Genomic DNA, 21,410 nt, shown 5'->3' on the forward strand with positions numbered 1-21,410 from the left:
ATAGACATTAAAAACACCTATGGTCATGTAATATTATCACAAATAGTTAATTAATATTATAGATTATAGATAGTCCATAGAAATCCTCCATCATTTGTCCTATAGCAAATTAAAGTTAAAATTTCTTAAAAATAGTGAAACCGAATTCAAGATAAGAAATAATTCAATTTTCAAATGTATAATTGAAGGTACTACCATACGTTTGTATAAAGTTTATTTGATGCATTTATGTCCCGTAATTCTAATAATTTTTATGATTACATATAAACATTAAACATGTCTCATATTATCTAAATTGGTACTCCATAATCCTTGTTAGTTTAGAACTATAAATCAAACTTATGTCTATTAGTGTTAGTAACAATACTTATTTATTACCTACCCTATAACATTTTTATTTTTAATGACTTCATGCAACATACCATTTTATTTTAAATTTTACATACATGCTTTATTATGGATTTGTGGTCAATTAATATCCATGCCTTTGACGACCATTGGTGCGCAAGTTTTAACAAGTGTCAATATTTGACATGACACTATAACAGGACAAAAATTAAGCGAGAGAAAACGAAGACGTGTTGATAGACCCTAATAGAATTTAATTCGATCATCTTTCATGTAAAGTACTTAAATAAGTAAAATTTTACGAGTACCTTTTGTACATTTTCTTAACAAAAAATCAAGAGTCAACTTAAAACAAAATCAAAACCCAACCCGTTTCTCAAATTCGAGCTCTAGATTTTGTGTAGCCTACCATTACAAATGGGATTTGTTAAACATCGCCCACAAATCTCTACATAAAGCCCACAATTATTTTTACTTTGACTCTTTTGCCCTTTTTCTAATTTTTATCGAAACCGTAATTCACTCTCACGAAGAATGTGGAGCTGGAGTGGATTGCCGAGGGACACCGGAGAGCCGTCATCGTCGCCGGAAAGCGAGATAATCCGGGGAAAAAATTACGAAAAGTAGGGGTGGCATCTGGTGTCCAGGTCAGACGCCAGCCCCCTGGTTCCGGCGGCCGGAGCAGACGCCACCACCAGAGGCTGGGCGTCCTGGCCAGGCGCCCCACCACTTCTGGTTTTTTTTTTTAATTTTTTTTTTAAAAAAAAAAACCCTGCCACCGTGAGCCGTCCTTCCCTCCGCTATGTGGCCGCCAAGTCCTTACCTTGCCGCCTCGACATTGCCGTATTTTCGGGTTATTAGAGTGTGGGTATGGATTAGATTTTTTTATTTTAAATTTAGGGCAATAAGGTAAATTCAATATAGATTTGTGGGCTTTATGTGGAGATTTGCGGGCGATGTTTAGCAATCCACTTGCAAATTCCAATTACCATCTTACCTTGTAGAGTTGTAGTCTAATAGATTCCCTTTGTCTCCCTCATCTACCAAAAAACTCCTCAAAATTTCGACCCCTTTCTTTTATTTTAATTTTTTTTAAAATAATTTTTTATCATCCCCACAAAAACACCAGTGTATACAGATCACAAACCTTAATACACAATTCTGAAACTCCTCTGAATCAAACACTCCAGAGCTTCAAATTGCTCTTCAATGGCGTAAAATAAATTTCACCCTAAATTAAACAGAAAAAACCGCCATTACCAATTTTCATTTTCCAAGCTTCGATTAACCAATTTCCACCAGATCTCCTTTCCTTCTTCTTCATTGATCTGAATCTTTCCCTAATTTTGAATAATCAGAGTGATAATAATTTTCTAGGGTTTCTGCTGAATTTCTTCGATCGAAGTAAACATGTCGGGAGCGGCCTCAGCGCTGTTCCTTCTAGACATTAAAGGTAGAGTTCTCATATGGCGGGATTATCGCGGTGATGTTTCAGCGGTTCAAGCTGAGAAATTCTTCACTAAGTTCATCGAGAAAGAGGTTTGTTCTGATCCATCTAACCTATTTCTTCATCTTAATTTGATTTCAATCAAGTTTAATTTTGATTATTAGTAGTGTTTTTTGGCTGATCTGATTAAATTGAGACTGTTTTTACAATTTTTGAATGTTTAATTTGGATAATTTTCCTTATTTTTAGTTGTTTTACTCGTATCTATTTGTTATTGGGGGCTTTGAATTGAGCTTATTTCGTTAGTAAAGCTCGATTTTCGCTGTTGTTCATGAAGTAGATCCCATTTAGAATGATGCAATTTGGATTGGCAACTAATGTAGGAAGAAGTTTTAGGTTTGGCCCATTAGGAAATGAAGGGTGGTTCTGAGATCTTTGGTAGCTGACTAGCAGTAGCAACTTTTGCCTGCTCACATTGTTTGATTGGTAGTTCATATTGTTGTTCAGCTTAGAATGTGAATTGGGGTTGAAGACTTATACTGATTTGCAATCTTATTAGCTGATTCTTTTGCTTTTATCTGATTGTAAGAAAGCTTTGTGTTTGAGTTTGACTTGGGAGTTTTTAGGGTGATTATGTTTAGTGATCATTGTTACTTGGAGATTTGGAGTTCGACAAAGGATTTTTTTTTTTTTTTTTTTTTTTTTTTTTTTTTTTTTTTTGTTGGGGGGGGGGGGGGGGAGTTAGAAAAATTCAGATTGACTATTTACAAAGAGTAATTTGTGTTTATGGATTTGTTTGAAGCTTCCAAGAGTGATAACGTACTAAACTTGTGAATTAGGAAATTAACACTAACACAATGTTTGGATTGAGAGAATTGGAGGGCAAGGAAGAGAAGAGTAAAGAAGGGATACATCCTCCCTTATTTGGATACCTTTTGGTATGAGGGAAAGGAAGAGAAATGGAAGACCTCTTTAATAAACCATATCCTTCCAATGTTGAAAAGATTTGGAGGGAAAATGTAACATTACCTTCTCCCTCCCCTCCCATTCCTTCTTCTTCCCTCCCTTCTCTTTCTCTTCCACTTTGCTATCCAAACAAACCATAAGTGATATAGATTAATGTTAGTGGACCAACCGAAGGATCATCTCTTGGGGGATTTGTGGTTGTTACAATTAATTGAAAGGTTTTTTTTGGGGTGAATTCCCTTGCTAGTACAGGGCAATTTATTTTGCCATTGGGGTGGACTCTTTGTGCAATCTTTTACACTTTGTTTGGATAGGAAGAAATGGAAGGAAAAGAAGAGAAGAGAAATGGAGGGGGACAAAATTTCTTGTTTGGGTAAAAGATTGGGGGAAGGAAGGGGAAGGAGAGGGAGGGATCAATTTTCCCTCTCTCTTTAATAACCATAATCTCTCCAAAATTGGAGAGATTTGGAGGGAAAATGGAGCTCACCTCCCCCTCCCTTTCTTTTCCCTTCCCTTCCTCCATTTTCCCTCCCCTTCTTTTCCTTCCTTCTTTGCTATCCAAACAAAGCATTAGAGTCGGCAAGATCTTCTTTGTAAGTGGTAATACACAACACCTGTTCAAAGAAGGAATGTTTGCATAAGTTTCTCTGTCCTTTTATGGTATGCCTGGTAGGTGAATCTTACTTTTTTATTTTGTCAATTGCTGCTTGTTTCAGGGTGATCCACAGTCGCAAGATCCAGTTGTGTACGATAATGGGGTTACATACATGTTTATACAACACAACAATGTGTATTTACTTATTGCTACTCGGCAAAACTGCAATGCTGCTAGTGTTCTTCTCTTTCTCCACCGTGTAGTTGATGTAAGCACCATTGGTAATCATTGTTGTTGTACTAATTTTTTCTGTTCCCGTATGTTTGTCATCCTTTGGAAAAGACCTGCGTTTTCTGGTAGACCGTTCATCTGAGAACAACTTTCATATGCAGGTGTTCAAGCATTATTTTGAAGAGCTAGAAGAAGAGTCACTTAGAGATAACTTTGTTGTAGTGGTAAGAGGTATTATCTCTCTACTTAAGACAATTCTGGTATGGCTGAGATTGATGCACTGATACTATGCCTCATCTGCAGTATGAGTTACTTGATGAAATTATGGATTTCGGCTATCCTCAGTTCACAGAAGCAAAGATCCTTAGTGAGTTTATTAAAACTGATGCTTATAGGATGGAAGTCACACAGAGACCTCCTATGGCTGTGACCAATGCAGTTTCATGGCGTAGTGAAGGAATATCTTACAAGAAGAATGAGGTCGGTTTGTGTTTCTAAGTTTTGTTTTCACCTTTGTTAACTTGCACTCACTGATCAGCTTCTCTCTTCTATTACAGGTATTTTTGGATGTTGTTGAGAGTGTCAATATACTTGTAAACAGCAACGGGCAGATTATAAGATCAGATGTTGTTGGGGCATTGAAGATGAGAACATATTTGAGGTGGATCAAATTTCCTCCCTACTGTTGCTAGAATAAGATCAAACTTTCAGATGTTGCTTTATTATGTCTTTGGACTTTTTTTTCCTATTGCTTGAAATTAGCTCATGGTCTTGTAATCATGTAATGAAGTCATAGCTAAAGCTCTGTTTTGCACAAGAAAAATGAAGGAGAAAATGATGACATGTTCTGCTTATAAATGACTCCTTTATCTTTCTTTGTGTGTTGTATGTGCATGTTTGTGGTTTCTTTTCTCGGGGTGGGGTTGGGTGGGGGAATGGGGGATTGCAATCCCTGTGTTCAAATAGTAACTTAGCATTACATATTTACTCCTAACTACAAGCGTGACTATCACTTTATTAATTCATTTTTTCTGTGATAAAGCTTCTGTAAGGTTGCATTTTTTCATTGGTAAAGGTAGTCTCTATACTGCTTGTTTAGTCATCTATGAATTGAAAGGCATTTGTAATTTCTCTCTAGGTTTTTTTAAAAAATGTAGCAAACCTAATAAGTAACTAATCTCCTTTGATGTAAAAATGGAAAATGTATAATATTGTTGAATTAAGTCAATTTTTTTTCCTTACCGTTTGCATCCTCTGTGGTTATATACTTATATTTTGATATTCTTTGTGGCAGTGGGATGCCTGAATGTAAACTAGGCCTGAATGATAGAGTATTACTGGAGGCTCAAGGACGAACAACAAAGGGGAAGGCTATTGACCTGGACGACATAAAATTTCATCAGTATGTTTAACTATTTTAAGATTTAAGTTGTAGTAGCTACTTTTGCTTTGTTTATGTTGGGAGTTGTAGGTGGAATATATGGTTGGTAAATTCTTGTATAATGATTGATCGTCTTTTCCCTTTTGCTATAGGTGTGTACGTTTAGCTCGTTTTGAAAATGATAGGACCATATCATTTATACCACCAGATGGGTCTTTTGATCTCATGACATATAGACTCAGTACTCAGGTTCACTTCCATGATTTCTCTGCATTTTCTCTCCTCTTTGCCACTTGCCCCAAAGACATTATATTTTTTTCTTCCTTTATAATGGTTTTTGATATTGTTTTGCTTCAGGTGAAGCCTCTAATTTGGGTTGAAGCCCAGATTGAGAGGCACTCCAGAAGCCGTATTGAGATCACAGTGAAAGCTAGAAGCCAGTTTAAGGAGCGAAGGTATAGCTATTATGATTGGTCAAACATGTCTTGTGCTTTCTTCTGTGCTCTATACTTGTGTAACTGTACATCTTCTAAGTTTCTTGTTTATGTGATCTCAATATTATAGCACTGCAACAAATGTTGAGATTGAACTACCAGTTCCATCTGATGCCACCAATCCAAATATCCGCACATCGATGGGATCTGCTGCTTATGCACCTGAGAAGGATGCTTTAGTCTGGAAAATAAAATCTTTCCCTGGTGGCAAGGTAAATTGTTGTTGGAATCAAAACCTGCCTTTTATGGATCATTATGACATACCTCTATAGGCTCTAATATAATAGGTTTTGAAATTTGTTTTTTTTAATACTCTGTAATGAACAAATTTCAGGAATACATGTTGAGGGCGGAGTTTAGTCTTCCTAGCATCACTAGTGAAGAGACACTACCTGAAAGAAAAGCTCCTATACGGGTGAAATTTGAGATCCCGTATTTTACAGTTTCAGGAATCCAGGTATGAAAACTTGGAGATTTTGAAAAAAGCATGCAAAATTTATCTGTTCTTGGCTTCTTGCATCATGTTCTGGTTCTGCTTGGTATCTCTTTTGCTTGACATGTGACTACTTATATCTTTAGGAGAAAACAGACATTGATAAACATAAAAATAGGTTACATAGTTTTGGTAGGACCTTCTTCCGCCTCATTTAACATGACATATTTTTTGCCTGGATTGTGGTGTTACCTATATACTTAGTTGAAGAAGGAGATTTTAGAGAACATAGTAATGAAATATGTTTCCTTCTCCACAACCTGATCAGGGATGATAATCTGTGTCCAATGATCATATATGTCCAATTTATCGAATTTTAATGATTTCAGTGATCATAATTCTTTTCTGCTTTCCCTTTGAATATCTCTACCTTGTGTACTGCTGTGCTGTGTCTAATATTTTCCATCCCTTCTCACACCTTTAGTATAAAGCTAGTATTTTCTGATTAATGGAATCTGAAAAGTAAAACCTTTTTCTCTTTCAGCTACTTCTTGGACATGAATAATATACTGTTAGATTTTCATTCTGATCTCTGTCTTGAACCAGAGATAAATGTGCAAATTGGCATCTTCTATTTTCTGTAGTTAGACCTATTCTGTTTTTTTTTTCTCCCCTCACCCTCTATACAACTATAAACTTTGCATCTGATATGGTCACTTTCATGGTTAGAATGTCAGAAATTTTTTGGGTTCTGAAACTTGGCTTGAGTTGAAATCAAATTAAACCCGTTGCCAGTTAATTACATTTAAGTCATTGCATTAGCTCCACTTCTTTTCTGCGGTATAGTTGATGGTCATGTAATATTGTACTATGAACTTGGGAACAGTAGTTGAAGCATTAGTGATTTTTTGTAGAAAGAAGCCAACGAAAAGTGATTAGACTTAGCACTTAGGATTTGGGTTAGGATATTGGATTTTGTTGAGTTGTGAAAGAAAAAGTCTGAGAGAGGAGGATACCAGAAGAACGAGGGAGGAATTGAGGAAAAAGTAGGAGTGTGTGTCTCTTAATCTCTTAAACCTCGTAATTATCAACCCCAGTGTACCCTCTCTCTTATTCGGTTCTTCCTATCAGCTTCCAATTACCATATATGATGCAACGATGCTGCCTCCCTTTGTCATCTAAGTTTCTTTTTAGCTTTATCATGTATTGGGCTGCATATATTTAGATAGGCCAGCAAGTGAGCAACCATTCTGTGCCTATTATCCATACATTTTTTGCTTATCTAATATCCCTAATGCTCCAGTGCTGGGATTAAATTATAGCAATTCTTTGGACTTACACTTTAGGAGGCCATCCCATAACTGAGGGATAACAGAGTTCATATTATGTGTGACCTTTTGGATACAGTTAAAGGACGTGGAGGATTCAAGAGTATCACCGGGAGATTCTTATGGGCTTATTTTATTTCATTATCATTTCTTATTTCTTTGTATCATCCCCCCTAGATATTCTGCTTTTCCCTTTAAGGTGAGGTTTTGTGTGGATTTTAGCTTTGGTACTGCTCAATACTTGGTATGCTCCAAAAGCGGTGGCCATGGATGGATTTATTACCTGACATTTGCTTGCTTTGTTGGGCTAATAGTGAATCTTCACTAGATGCATACTGTTTGCTACCTTTGGAAAAGACACTTTGCAGGCCGTGAAGAGTATTGGGGAAGACCTTCAAGTTTACTGTAGTGGGGTTTGCTACAGGGAAGGAGAAGAAATTGCTTTGGTGAAAAGGCAATAATGGCTATTTTTTGGTTTGTCTGGAGTGGAATGGCCTTTTATTTTTGTGAATGGTCTTGGTGTCTCAGTGTCTTGTGTGATTAATTGTGGGATATAGTAACTTTATAGCTGTCCCAAATTACTCGATTGGGAACGTACAAATCAATGGGCTATTGAGCAACAACTAAGGTGTCTAGAGCAATAGACATGGAGAAAGAGTAATGATACAGTTTGGAGAATCTGTCATGATTAACGTAGTTTATGTTTTGATCCCACATTCTAGTTTTGAACCTTTCCCATTTTCCTCGGAGAGTTTTCCTCTTCAGTTTGAAGTCTAATGGTCATACAAAGGCCTCAGGTATTTGTAGGTCACCCCTTTGAAGGAAATAGCTTGCAATTGTTGTATTTGTGCAGAAGATGAAAAATCAGTAGTTTGTTATTGTCGTGTCAAATGATCTGGTAAGGCTGAAGATGTTCTGGTGGCATGGGAAAGCAAGATCAATAGAAAGTGAATTCATAGATGTTTAACTAGATTCCTATGGAACTTGGTGGTACATGTAAAGAATAAGCAAGTATTTTATTTAGGGCAAAGCTCTCTCACATCCTACTTATTATGGAGTATGTTGTTTTAAGGGTTTTAAGTGTTAAACTGTTATTTTATAGGTTCGGACAAGTTTACGAGGCAGGTCAATCTTGGTTAAAGGTTGCAAAATATTCATGGTTTTTGTTGACCCAACAGGTTGAGGTCACATAAGTTTTTAGTTGTATGACCACTTATCCTAAACTTTTGTAAAGTTTTTGGATTAACCCAACAGGTTGAGTTCACATGTACTTGTGGGTTCTAGATATAAGTGAAATTCTGTTCAAAACCCAAAACTGCAGGTTGGTTTTAGGGTTGAGACTCTGGTCATGTCTTTAATTTTAACCTGCCTGTTGAAGCCAACTGCCTTTTTATGAGCACCATTATGAAAGTGTAATTGTTGGGCTAGGAGACCTTGTTTTTAGAACTGAAGGGATATGTGATTAGTATCTTGATGTCGGTAACTGTTGCTGACTTTCTGAGGCAGATGTGTTGCCCAAGGGGACAGTGGGTATATAAAGTAGTGCACATCCCATTAATGTCCAGCCTGAATTTGGGCACAGCCAACTGTAAGATGCAAACCTGATATTTCAATGTGGCTGACCTTGTATACTGTGTAGTAGATCTTTGTGATAGCTTCACTTCTGTTGTTGCCCTTTCCAGAAAGTTCCACTATATCATTATCTGTAGTCCCGTTGAATGTCCATCCCAGGTGCTCAAGTGAAAATATTTCCTGTATTTTGGTGGGTCCTGGAAAAAAAAGTAGGACAATGTAGTTCAAAAACTTAAGAAGTCAAATTCCAAAGTGTTCTAAATCTTGGTTAGTGGACAAATGTAAAAGTGCTGCATTATTGCCTATTGCCATGGTCTACATATCCCTTGCATATGTAGCCAACTTTGATCTTGAAAATTTTAGGTGATAAACACAAAGTGTTAGATTAAATCCATCACTTTACTACCTATGTTATTTTCTTGTCTGGTCAATTACTGCAGTCAGTCATATTGTCATGCCTTATATTTTCCCTGTTCAGTGTGCACTTTCGTTCTTTGTTTGCTCTGTTGATTGTCTTTTGAGCTCAAAACAACTGTTATGTATATCTGCAATACTTGTTCTGCAGGTTCGTTATCTTAAGATCATTGAGAAGAGTGGATACCAGGCTCTGCCATGGGTGAGGTACATAACAATGGCTGGTGAGTACGAGCTGAGGCTAATGTAATTCAACTGGTGATCCAAGTGCTATTTGGTATGTTTATTTGTATTTCGGGGCAAAAACTGGAGAGTTGGACTAAAATGAGCATGAAGCAACTTTGATTTCTTTTCATGGGTCAAGCAGTTCAGCAGTCCCTTGTGACGTATCTCCATTCTCGAGCTGATGAGTCTGTCATTCATTATCTTTGTTGCATACACTTGAGAGTCTATGATTGTGAAGTTAAGTCTCAGCCGCATAGCGTTTTGTTTTAATCTTTTGCTAGTTCATGTGCAGAATTTTACTTCACTGATGTGAAGATTGTGTTCTGCTGGTAATTTGATCTGTGAAAATGAATTTTTGCCAGTCACTTTTAATTCTTTGTTTCAGGATTGGTGATGTGGTTCATGTAAGAGAGTATGAATACCTGTTATGAAATTTGTAATTCTATCTAATTACCTCATTCTTTTGACTAATATTTCAGAAGATTGATATTTTGAAATGAATTGAATCAATACTTCCCAAGTTTAGAGTTCCATTTAAAAACTAGAATCACAATCACCTTTCTATCCTATATCCTTTCAACTGTTACTTAAGGTCAAGTACACATATTGACGAGATAGTTTTGCATTTGTGTTCGCCAAATAACATTGCATTGGAATATCGAGTAATAGTGTATTGATATCCTAAGTGGCGAATAATATGAAATCATGTAGTCAAGGGTTTGTTTATATGTAACAGAGTGTTGGCTATTAGTGATGTTGATCTTGGATGCCAATCTTCCTTAAGAGGCCTTGATATCTTTCGTTTTAAGACTTGTATGCTTGACAGTGCCTTTCCCTCAGGCCATTTCTGTTGGGAGATTTTCACCAAGACTTTGGAGAAATTTCGTAATCTTTAACCATAGTATTGTGAGCACAAAATTTACAGTTTAATGGTTGTATCCCTTAAGGATGATTCAGATTTGGACAGGAAAATGAATCCAAATGAATCAATCGGTGATATCAAACATTAATTTTACTCCAACGTCTTTGAAATAGTTGAACTAGTATCCTTTATAGACAAGTATATGAGAATAATGAGGCTGATAATGGCTAGTTTGCAAGTAATTGAAACGGTTTCCACAATGGCTTTTTTCTTAATCATGTAGCAAATTTCAAAGAAGGATAGATGCTTTTATCATAATAATAACAACAATTTCAGTGACTTCATTGTAGAGAATCTATCAGATATTCAGATGAAAGAATCCAAATATGCTGATCAAAGAAGCTTAACGAAACATATTGACTAGAAGATAGAAAACCTTGGATAAAACCGAACATTAAGTCTTACAATAAACAACACACACTACATCATACTCGACCACCATGCTAAAACCAAACATCACCGCTATATACTGCAGGATGATCATACTTCTACGACTATTTTACAATGACTACAATTTTTACCGCCATTAAAGATATGCACCGAACCTTTGATCTTGTATACTAATATATTTTTTCTTATACATCATCAAGAGTGCATCTTTCTATTTATATGGCTTTGACAAGATTGTAGTCATTGCAAACGCTTCCTGTACTAATGGGGACATACGCGAAAACATACCTACTAGAGCCTCTAGTCACTCTTTATTCTTAAGTTTGCCTTTATTTCTACTAGAAATACTGCTGATATATTTCTAGCTAGTTGTCTACTCAAGAGTAGAGAGCCTATCCAGGAACTGGTTGAAGGTGTCATCGCTCTCTAGCATGCTAACCCTTATGTACTTTGAGGAGACTCCAAACTTTGGCCCTGCCCTTGCTCTGATCTTTAGCTCATTCATCAGCTTTTCGGCATCTTCACCTGTTTTCAACTCCATCCATGCATATGCTGCAATCAAGCAGAAGACGCGAGTTAATGACAAATATTAGGCAAACAAACAGCAAATACCTTTGAGGCAGAGTACATATATCATATAGTATGCTTATACCTGGATTGGGATGAGAGGTCTTGTTCATGAACTTGCAATACTGTGGGAAGTACTCTGGCAAGTTGAAGGCACCGCAACGTTTGATGGCAGCTCTGAGTCTTGTCCAGCGCTCAGCCAACATACGGTGGCTGAACTCAAAAAACTTTTCTAATGGTTGCTCTATCACCTCAGGGTTACCTTTGGAAAGCTTACCATTGGCAAGGTGCTCATAGCTATTAGCAACAAACTCGAGTATCTTTGCTGCTCGAAGTTGCCCTTCATGGCAAGTTCCAATGGTCACCAATAACATTAGTTTTATCATCCTCATTGCAATTTCTTTGTCCTTCACAATTGCCCACCTTCAATATAAACCATAATCACAATTTTAGTTAATATTCCACATACAATTTTTCGTTTTTTTAGGCTTCATGACATACAATTCAGATCATCAATTAGTTATATTTACACATCTTTTTTTTTTTTAAATGTATCTATCCACGAAGAGATCATTCCCCTTATTCTAAGCACTCCAAGAATTAAATTCTCTATTTGTTTACTACAGTATTACTTAGCACGGTTTGTACAGATTATTAACCTTTTCCCCATTTAAACATATATATTTATGTATAAGGAGCCACAAAAGTTGATTGATGCATACACGTAATTTGAACTCAAGTCTCGTGTACACTGACCTAATATACATGTAAGAATTGATATATGACACATTTGAAATTATTAATCATATTTGCATAGCATAATCTAATGAAAGTTTAGAGTTGATAAAAGTTGAGATTAATTTAGACGCTTACCCAACACGGGAACCAGCATGGCCAGTGGCCTTAGACAAGGTGAACAACATAACATCATAATCAGCAGGAGCAGTGATGGGTGTATACTGTGGCCAGTAGTAAGCAAGGTCACATATCACCATCCCACCTTCCTTCTTCACCACCGGCTCACGGAGCCTACCATCCGGGTTGTTTGGAGTTGTCACCACTTCAATGTAGGGGCCTTCCTCGTCGAAAGTGTTAGCATCTCCCTGCCATTTGAATATCTCCGATTTCTCTTCCTCTAATGCCTCCTCATAGCACTGCCAAGCAAGAGAAAAGGAGAAACTTGTCGTCAAATATCATTTTATGAGTAGTGTATGATATATATTATATTTAGGATAATATTTGTCGCAGATTAGGATATATTAAATGTATATTTTGTATGTTTATCGTATCTAGGATTCCTATCGTAATTAGGCCTAGCGTTGTAAACTCTATATATTTGATCAATGGTACACACTCTAAATCAAGGAGTTTTTCCGAAATCTAACATGGTATCAGAGCCAGCGTGACACAAAGGTCACGGGTTCAAATCTCATCCGCCCCTCCTTCAAAGTGGAATTAATTCGCACCAGGTATGGGTGGGCCTGTGTTGCATCCACATTTCAAACCCAAAGGGCCTTTCATGTGAGGGGGAGTGATAGAGTATAAAACATATTCCTGGGCCTCAGCCATGAGTTTAAGCTTAAGCTTTTGGTTGAGATGGTCCACTAACATGGTATCTAACAGTGAATGTATGACCTTATCTTATACCCTAGGATTAAGCCAACATGCATGCACGTATTATCATAAGGGCATGCTTACCTACTAAGGCCCTGTTCACTTCACCTTAAAAAAGTAATATTATCATAATTTCAGTTCAGTAAAAATAAGTCCAGTTCAGTAAAAATAATTTCATTTCAGTAAAAATAAATTCAATTCAGTAAAATCCAGTTTTCTTAAAGAAGAATTATAATAGAAAATCAGTAAAAATAATTTCTATTCAGCAAAAATAATTTCAGTTTAGTGAAAGTAATTTAAGTTCAGTAAAAATAATTTAAGTTCAGCAAATATAATTTTGTTTCAATAAAAATAATTTAAGGTGTTGTTTGGTTGATATGGGATTTTATTTCCCATAGGAAATTGCATTTCATTGGAATTAAATTCCCACATTCAATTTCCTAGGAATTGCATAAAGTTGTTTGGTTGCTATAAAGGAAATTGTAATTCATGGGAATTTTGAGTTACCAAGGGAGGCCTTGGTAATTTATTTCCCACATTTTGTAGGAATTGGAAATTCCCATGAATTTGCAATTCCTACATATTTCACATTTATAGCCAACCAAACAAACCCCCAATTTCTAAATTCCCATGATTTTTCAATTTCCCCATTTTTTTTGTTCAACCAAACAAGGCCTAAGTAGTTTAGCAAAAATAAGATGAAGTGAATGGGGCCTAAATTAATTTTTAAATAGTGAAATCATCAATAAGTATATTTAGGCCCTGTTCTTCGGACTTATTTTTAATTCTGTTCAATTCAGTTAATGTCGTTTTAGTAGAGCTCAGTTCACCCCATTCTAGCTAGCTCAAAAAAACAAGGCAAATATAAATTAGTCGCAATCATTGAAATACTTAATAATTAGCAATTATAGTATCAATCTTACTTTACATTTATAGTCACTTAGCTTCAATATAATTTAGACAACGTTATTTCAGTATATTATTAATTGATTAAATCTATATTATCGGATGAATTTTTTTTTTTTTTTTTTTTTTTTTTTTTGAAAGCATGTTATCGGATGAATATGATTAAGTTGTAATTGCCTTATTTTCTTGTTATCAAAATGGCAAAAATCATAATTTGAAATAACATGAAATAAAGTGGGTTGTTCGACCGGCCAATTCAACATGATCATCATCAATGCTTCATCTAATTATACACATGACCATGTGCTCATGGTTGTTCATATGGAGAGCATACATCTAAATTTGCATGTGTTAATTTAAGTAAACTTTCATAATTAACAATATTCTCTTAGCTTTATTTGGTCTTTCAATCTTCAACATATAATTTCAAACATAAATGTTTCCACTTTTCGTATAGACTAAATTATTAAATTTTCGTAGTATATATTGTCGGTCCATTCTACATTATATTAACACATTAAATGCGTGGCTTCCACAATTGAGTATATATGTAATAATATGAGTTATATATATATAGTTGCATTGTAATAATATTTTTTTAAGAGGACCCATCGAACATAAATTGCTTTTTGAAGCACTTAGCATGTTAACCATTACTTAATTCTAAACATTTGACAGCCTTTTCCTATTTTTTTGATAATTATTAATGTATATAAATTAAAAAATTTAGGGAAAAGATGGTGAAAAAGAATAAAGGTACAACATAATTTATTCCCCATTTACATTTTTAATTCTTGGTCTTATGTTGAAAGGGATAAATAAAGAAGGATGGGATCCAATCAAACAATATTATCTTGCATGATTGTGGAGTGAAAAATAATTTAAAGAATTCTTGCAACTTGGTTTTTTTTTTTTTTTTAAATTAGAAAAATAATTGAGAATAAATAAATCATAGAAAAGTTGAGTAAATTAAATTTATGTTCTTTTGCTTTATTTTATGGATGCCAAATTAATTAAGTTGGAAGAAATTGAAACATGTTACATGCAAATGTTTAGAATAAAGTAAGCAAAGGTTGCAGCAACAGACACGGCTTGTAACACGTAAAATAAACCACACAATTCGTAATTAGCATTTGACACAACCTATATTCTCGCTACCATATAATTTAATTACTATTAAAATTGGTAATCACTTCACTATTATTTGACAAATCAAGCTAATTAATTTCATTCAATTCTATGAATTATTGGAGTGTGTGTAAAAAATTTGATTAACTAATATGTGGTATAACTCCTACCTCTAATAAACACACCGATTGCATGTTGGAGTCCTCATATTATGGGTTAATATTATAAAATTAATGTCGTAAATTATTTTATGCACCTAGAATAAGTGTTACCTATTTGCTTTACCATGACCCAAAAAAAAAAAAAAAAAAAAAAGAAAAAGAAAAAGTTACCGAGTAATAGGGCTCAGCACAAACAACGGGAATTTGCTTTTTCTTGTTGATATTATTATTTGGTGTTACGTTTACGGTGGATGCTAAGGCACGAAGGGCTACGGAGAACAATTGAGATGATCCTGTTCCTCCAATGATGTACCGGCCTTCGGTCACAGCATTCCCCACCACGCGGTGCACCTGGTGCACGGCTTCACTAAACTCGGGCAGCTGGTAGAAGACGCCACCCTCGTCGAAATCAGCAAAGTAACTCATAAGGTCCGATGCCTTAATGGTCACTTTGCACTTGTCATCAACGTTCTTCCAAAATGTGTAGTAGATCTTTGGATCACCTCTGTATTCCGAAACAAAAATTAAATGAATAAAACATATTGGTGATGAGTAACCAAAAAAAAATAAAATTATATTTACATGTGATAGTGTAATACTATCTCAGATTTTTTTTTAGTTGCAACTTTTGGGTATTATTTGAGAGATATAAAATATTCCAAAGTTGCAATAAAAAAAAAATCGGAGCTAGTATAAGAAAACTAAATTAACTAGATGGGTCAAGTTAGGTAAAGTAATAGAATTTCTTTTAAAAAAAAAGAGTATATAGCGAAAATAATTCTAAGAAACGGTCCAAAAGTTTAAAAAACAAATGGAGTACTTAAATATTTAATATTTATTTTTTGTACGAAGTATTTTGGTACAAGTATTTAATATTTTTTGATGTATAGTTATAAAATGGAAGTACATAGATTATGCACAAAGGATGGCTAAACAATAATGCATGCATTCTAATTTCTAAAAGAAAAACAGATAAGAAAAGAGATAATATTTCGATCTATTGGAGAAAATGATTTCTTTTAATTTGCATTTGATAGAAATAATTTCTGTAAAAAGTTCAATTTTTTGTTAATTTCCTTTTCATGCATGCATTGAGCTAATTTTCTTGTAGAATCTCTACAGATTAATTTTTATCCAATGCATGTCACTAGAATGGTGTCCAGAGTAATTTGAAGAGGATGATATGCATGTCCCCAAAAAAGAAATCCTTAATATAGTTTTGATAAAGATTATCCAAATTTGATTTACAACTAAAATAATTTGCATAAGATAAGATAAGATTAATTTAAATTAATATAAATGGGGTGAATAAAACGCATTATATATATATATGATACGGAGTACTATACAGTAGAGTTATAGTTACGGAATACATTATATGTAAAGAAAAAAAAGGTGGGTTTTGTGTTTGATATTGCAATAAAATTTGGTCACATGATACACAACCAAATACACACAAAAAAAAAAAAAAAAAAAAAAAAAGGTGCTCCTTGTGATTTCTTGTGATTTTTATAACGGAAGAAATTTTGCGGGCTAAAAAGATTACATTAATTCAGTATTGAAGTAATTGATTTTAAAAAATCAATTTTGAACTCGAATGATTAATTTAAGATGGTTTTTTCAAAAAAAATATATATATCACGAAAAATAAATTCCCGTTGGTGCACCCACTACTCTTCCACTCCCACAGAAGGGGAAAAAACAAAAAAAAAAAAAAAAAAAAAAAAATCTCATGTATGCATGCATGGTAAAATCGGTACCAAATTACTTAAAATTTCTCCTTTTGAATAACAAACATAGATATGTGTTATTGGTATATATTGAAAAGAAATTGTCAAGTGATGTTACCAAAAAAAAAAAAACACAAAAAAACATATGAACAAAGAAATTAAACTAACCGATCAAGGCTAATGACAACATCGTTGGCATTGCAATAACCATTACTTTTAACAACACCGTTACCATTATTGCAATTACCATTACCATTGCCATTAGTAGTATTAGTTTTCTGCTTTCCCTCAGTAAGACACATATTTTCTCTCTCTATATTATTATTTAGGACTCAAAATGAGTTTTGTGTTGATTCTAAGAACCTTGGGTTCAGCCTATTTATAGGGGAAAAAAGTGTGACAAGAGTATTATTTAATAAATCACCAACTTACTATACTTTGATAGTACTCAATTTTTATTTTTGGATATTTTACATTGTCTATTATATTTTTTCTTTCTAAATTTATTTAATTAAAATTATTTCATGTTTGATGAGTTTCTTTTTAGTAATTTTATTAATCTTTTCATCAAATCCCACGTGATATTTTTACATATTGTGATCTGGCATGTAAATCATGATGATAGTGCAAAGCTGTGAAGTATTTGAGGAAACTGTTTTTGGTTAAGTGTGAATGAGATCAGTGGGAGATTTGACCACATTAAATAATTTTTTTTTATAGTGCTTTTACTGATATTATTTAGTACCTAAAATAGAAGATTTCCTGCAATTTTATGTGATATTTTGGATGAAGTTGTGTCAAAAAATTAAAGTGATTGGTTCAAAAAAAAAAAAATTAAATAAATTGATGGGTATGTTTATATTAATAAGTATTTGCTAAGGTCTCGCTCACTTTATCTTATTTTTGCTAAATTGAAATTAATTTTACTGAACTTAAATTATTATTGTTGAACTTAAATTAATTTTATTGAACTTAAATATATTTTGTATAACTAAACTATTTAACTGATTCTCTATTATATTTCTTATTTAGAGTTATTGATTTTTGCTGAACTGAAATTATTTTACTGAACTAAATTATTTTTACTGATTTTCTAGTATATTTCTTCTTTTAAGTTTACTGATTTTTACTCAACTAAAATTATTTTTACTGAATATTTTTTTAAGGTGAAGTAGACAAGGTCTTAGTTATAAAAGCTTATTCCTACTAATTAAAATTACAACTTTACAATGAACACAAAAAAAAAAAAAAATCTAGATATTTGAAGGGATTTCTATTTTCTATCCAAACTATATGATATATTGATTGTGATCATATTTTATGAACATTGGCTAAATCTGGCATTTTGATATTAATATCATACTTACTAATTTCTTATTTATTGGAATACTTTTATATATAGTTTAAAATAGTATATACAATATATACTTTGTACATATATTTTAATTTTGTGTTATAAAAATATAAAAGACAAGGGGAAGGCTGTGATGTCGACCTAATTTACAAAAATCTTAGTAACCCTTAACATATACCATTGAAGTTGCAAGCAAATCCACATATTATTGTAGATTGTTGATTTACATAATATTATTTTTATTGCTAGCAAATCCTTACCATTTATCATTGAAGTTTTTATTGTAGATTGTAGATTTACATATTATTGTTATTGCAAGCAAATCCTTAACATTTAGGTCTCGTTCACTTCACCTTATTCTTGCTGAAATTCGGTCATTAAATAATTTTTAGTGAAATTAATTTTATTGAACTTAAATTATTTTTGATGAACTGAAATTATTGTTATTGATTTTCTATTATACTTCTTCTTTATGTTTTAACTGAACTGAAACTATCTTTACCGAACTAAACTTATTTTTATTGAATTGAAATTAATTTTATTGAACTGAAATTATTTTCACTGAATATTATTTTTTTTAAGGTGAAGTGAACAGGGCCTTACAATTGAAGTTGCCCTTATCTAATATCAACATAGGATTTCAATGATTCTCAAAGCCCAAAAAAAATTGTGAATCTCTATTTTGCTTATAATTGAGAAATAATAAAATTTAAATTTTATTGAAGGATTTGATGGATGATCAATAGTTCAATACACTAGCTAGTAGACTCAATAGTCAAGAGGGTGAGGTGGGTAAAGAGTAAGGGTATGTTCACATTTACTGAACTGAACTGAACTGATTGGAGCTGAACTGAATTGAGCTGAAATGAATATTTTATGAAAGAAGGAAATTAGGAGTTGAACTGAACTGAACTGATTGGAGCTGAACTGAACTGAACTGAAATTAAGTAAATGTGAACAGGCCCTAAGGCTATGTTCATTTCAACTTATTTCAGTATTAATCCGACCTAATCATATCTAAAATATTATCTTTTTATTTGTGTTTATTTATCATCGAATATCTGTAATTTTATTTTTTTAAAAATTATGTTAATTTCATATTTGAAAAGTGAATTATTGTAATACGAATTTAATGATATCTCATTTGATAAATTATTATAGTATAAATTAGTATACGGATTAGGTCAACGTTTAGTCAAATATGAAAATTAGGCTTCGTTCACTTCACCTTATTTTTACCGAACTGAAATTATTTTTACTGAACTGAAATTATATTTGCCGAACTTAAATTATTTTTAATGAACTGGAATTATTTTTGCTGAAATTAAATTAATTTTTTCTAAACTGAAATTAATTTTACTGAACTGAAATTACTTTAGCTGAACTGAAATTATTTTTACTGATTTTCTATTATATTTCTTCTTTAAAGATACTGAATTTTACTAAACTGAACTTATTTTTACTGAATTGAAATTATTTTTACTAAATTGAAATTATTTTTACTTTCTATTATATTTTTTTTAAGCTGAACTGAACATGGCCTTAGATAAGAAGAAAATGAAATGAACATAGGAACAAAATTCATCTAGGCTGAATTGTGTGAACAAAAAACCCCTTGCTTTTGCGAGCCTCTCTTGGACAAGTCACATTTATTTCTAAACCCCAAATAAATAAATCTATTAATTAAATAGGAACAAATTAGAATACTTTAGCTAATAATAGCAATAATTTCAATTTTCAAAAACTATGAGTTTATTTTCTGGTTTCATCTTGTTTGAATTGTGATACGGAGTACTCTATTTTTAATAATCATGCATGGGTCTTGTTATCTTGTAAATCATAATTAATCATGTTTGAAATTATATTGTTATAAGTGGACAAATACATGTTTATTGTTTCCATTTCATACATCAAAGTAACTTTCTTAATCGATTCATTTTTAACAAACTTTTCTTTCTTCTATATGATTGTTTTCTTCAATAAAAAAAAAATGATTGATTAAGAAGAATGTTAACTAAAGTTCGATAAAGTGACGAGCTCATATTAATTCTGATAAGGACTAATAGATGATTAATTTAGAACTAAAACATGTTCAAATTACTTCTAAGTTCTATAAAAGTTAGTTCGATCAAATGTTATAATAAATTTAGATAATAGGTATGCTTAAGTTCAAATACTTGAAAATCTTGTGAACTAAACGCGCTTGACTTCAATTCAAAGGTTAGACATGTATATTCAAACCAATTATATAGATCATTATTTATCATGTCACAATAATTATGTGTTCAAGACTACTCTTAATTAACAATATGTCTTATGTCAATTGCAATAAGTGCATAATTATCAGCTTGTACATCAAACCCGCGGTTAGGTTACACATTCACGTGTGCAAATATTGATTGAGCGCCAAAAGGTTTATAATTTCGTTGTACTGTATATTGAGTGATCTTATTCGCTTATATTTCCAATTATGCTGGATGTTCTGAATTAATGTTATACTGTCCCTTAGCCAATCGACATGTTTTAAAGGGCTTTAACGACACGTAGCAATCTATTATTAGTAGATAAAGATGAGAAAATATAATTAGCAACTTTAGCAGATAGCGACAATAATGCATCTTTTCTGAAAAACTTTTGTCGTATATTGTTGATTGGTTTATTATTTGTTGTATGTAGTTAATTTTATTTTTGTTATTTTTCGTGTACGTAGATCTGGTTATTCATAAGGCGCTAATTAATTCATTTAATTAGGTCAATTCCTCATTTACAACATATTAAATATATAATAATTATTCATCAATCAATTAAGTAATACGTATAATTGTAGGATGATAGTTTCTCTTTTGGTCATATATTTGATTGATTTTATTTGCTCATCGTTCCAATTAAAGTAGATGTTATGTCACTTAATTAACAATTATTTGATAATCTAACAATAAATAATAATATATTTTTGTGAGGGTATTAACAACATCAAGCTACATTTTACACACATTCCTGCAACTAATGTCTTAAATCCTATGCTAATCTGAATATTCAACTTTAATTTTATTACTTTTCTTGTGTTAAAAATTGTAATTTATCAATCAGTCAGTGTTTATGATTGTATATTATTGACATACATCAAGAGTTAATGACTTTGAGTGTTAATTTTCATCATAATGAATATATAAATAATTTTCTTTTTAAAAAAAAATACTTTGA

General features: G+C 32.8%; 2 protein-coding genes across 2 annotated transcripts; one reads left to right on the forward strand and one right to left on the reverse strand.

Annotated features, from left to right (window-relative positions):
- The first annotated feature begins 1,372 nt into the window (after positions 1-1,372).
- LOC110712623 (AP-1 complex subunit mu-2-like) lies at positions 1,373-9,931 on the forward strand. The gene is made up of 11 exons (XM_021891097.1): positions 1,373-1,887; positions 3,478-3,624; positions 3,749-3,811; positions 3,891-4,067; positions 4,145-4,248; positions 4,882-4,989; positions 5,121-5,217; positions 5,326-5,423; positions 5,533-5,674; positions 5,797-5,919; positions 9,361-9,931. Exons 1-11 carry the CDS (start codon positions 1,759-1,761, stop codon positions 9,457-9,459), a joined length of 1,287 nt encoding a protein of 428 aa, XP_021746789.1. The 5' UTR covers positions 1,373-1,758; the 3' UTR covers positions 9,460-9,931.
- Positions 9,932-10,597: 666 nt separating this feature from the next.
- Positions 10,598-17,197, reverse strand: LOC110712556 (tryptophan aminotransferase-related protein 1-like). The gene is made up of 5 exons (XM_021891024.1): positions 17,021-17,197; positions 15,294-15,627; positions 12,187-12,467; positions 11,399-11,736; positions 10,598-11,298 (listed from the first exon to the last, which is right to left on the reverse strand). The coding sequence occupies exons 1-5, from the start codon at positions 17,152-17,154 to the stop codon at positions 11,120-11,122; spliced, it is 1,266 nt and encodes a 421-aa protein (XP_021746716.1). The 5' UTR covers positions 17,155-17,197; the 3' UTR covers positions 10,598-11,119.
- Positions 17,198-21,410: the final 4,213 nt, after the last annotated feature.

This window comes from Chenopodium quinoa, unplaced genomic scaffold, assembly GCF_001683475.1.
Source record: "Chenopodium quinoa cultivar QQ74 unplaced genomic scaffold, ASM168347v1, whole genome shotgun sequence".
Classification (NCBI taxonomy): domain Eukaryota; kingdom Viridiplantae; phylum Streptophyta; class Magnoliopsida; order Caryophyllales; family Amaranthaceae; genus Chenopodium; species Chenopodium quinoa.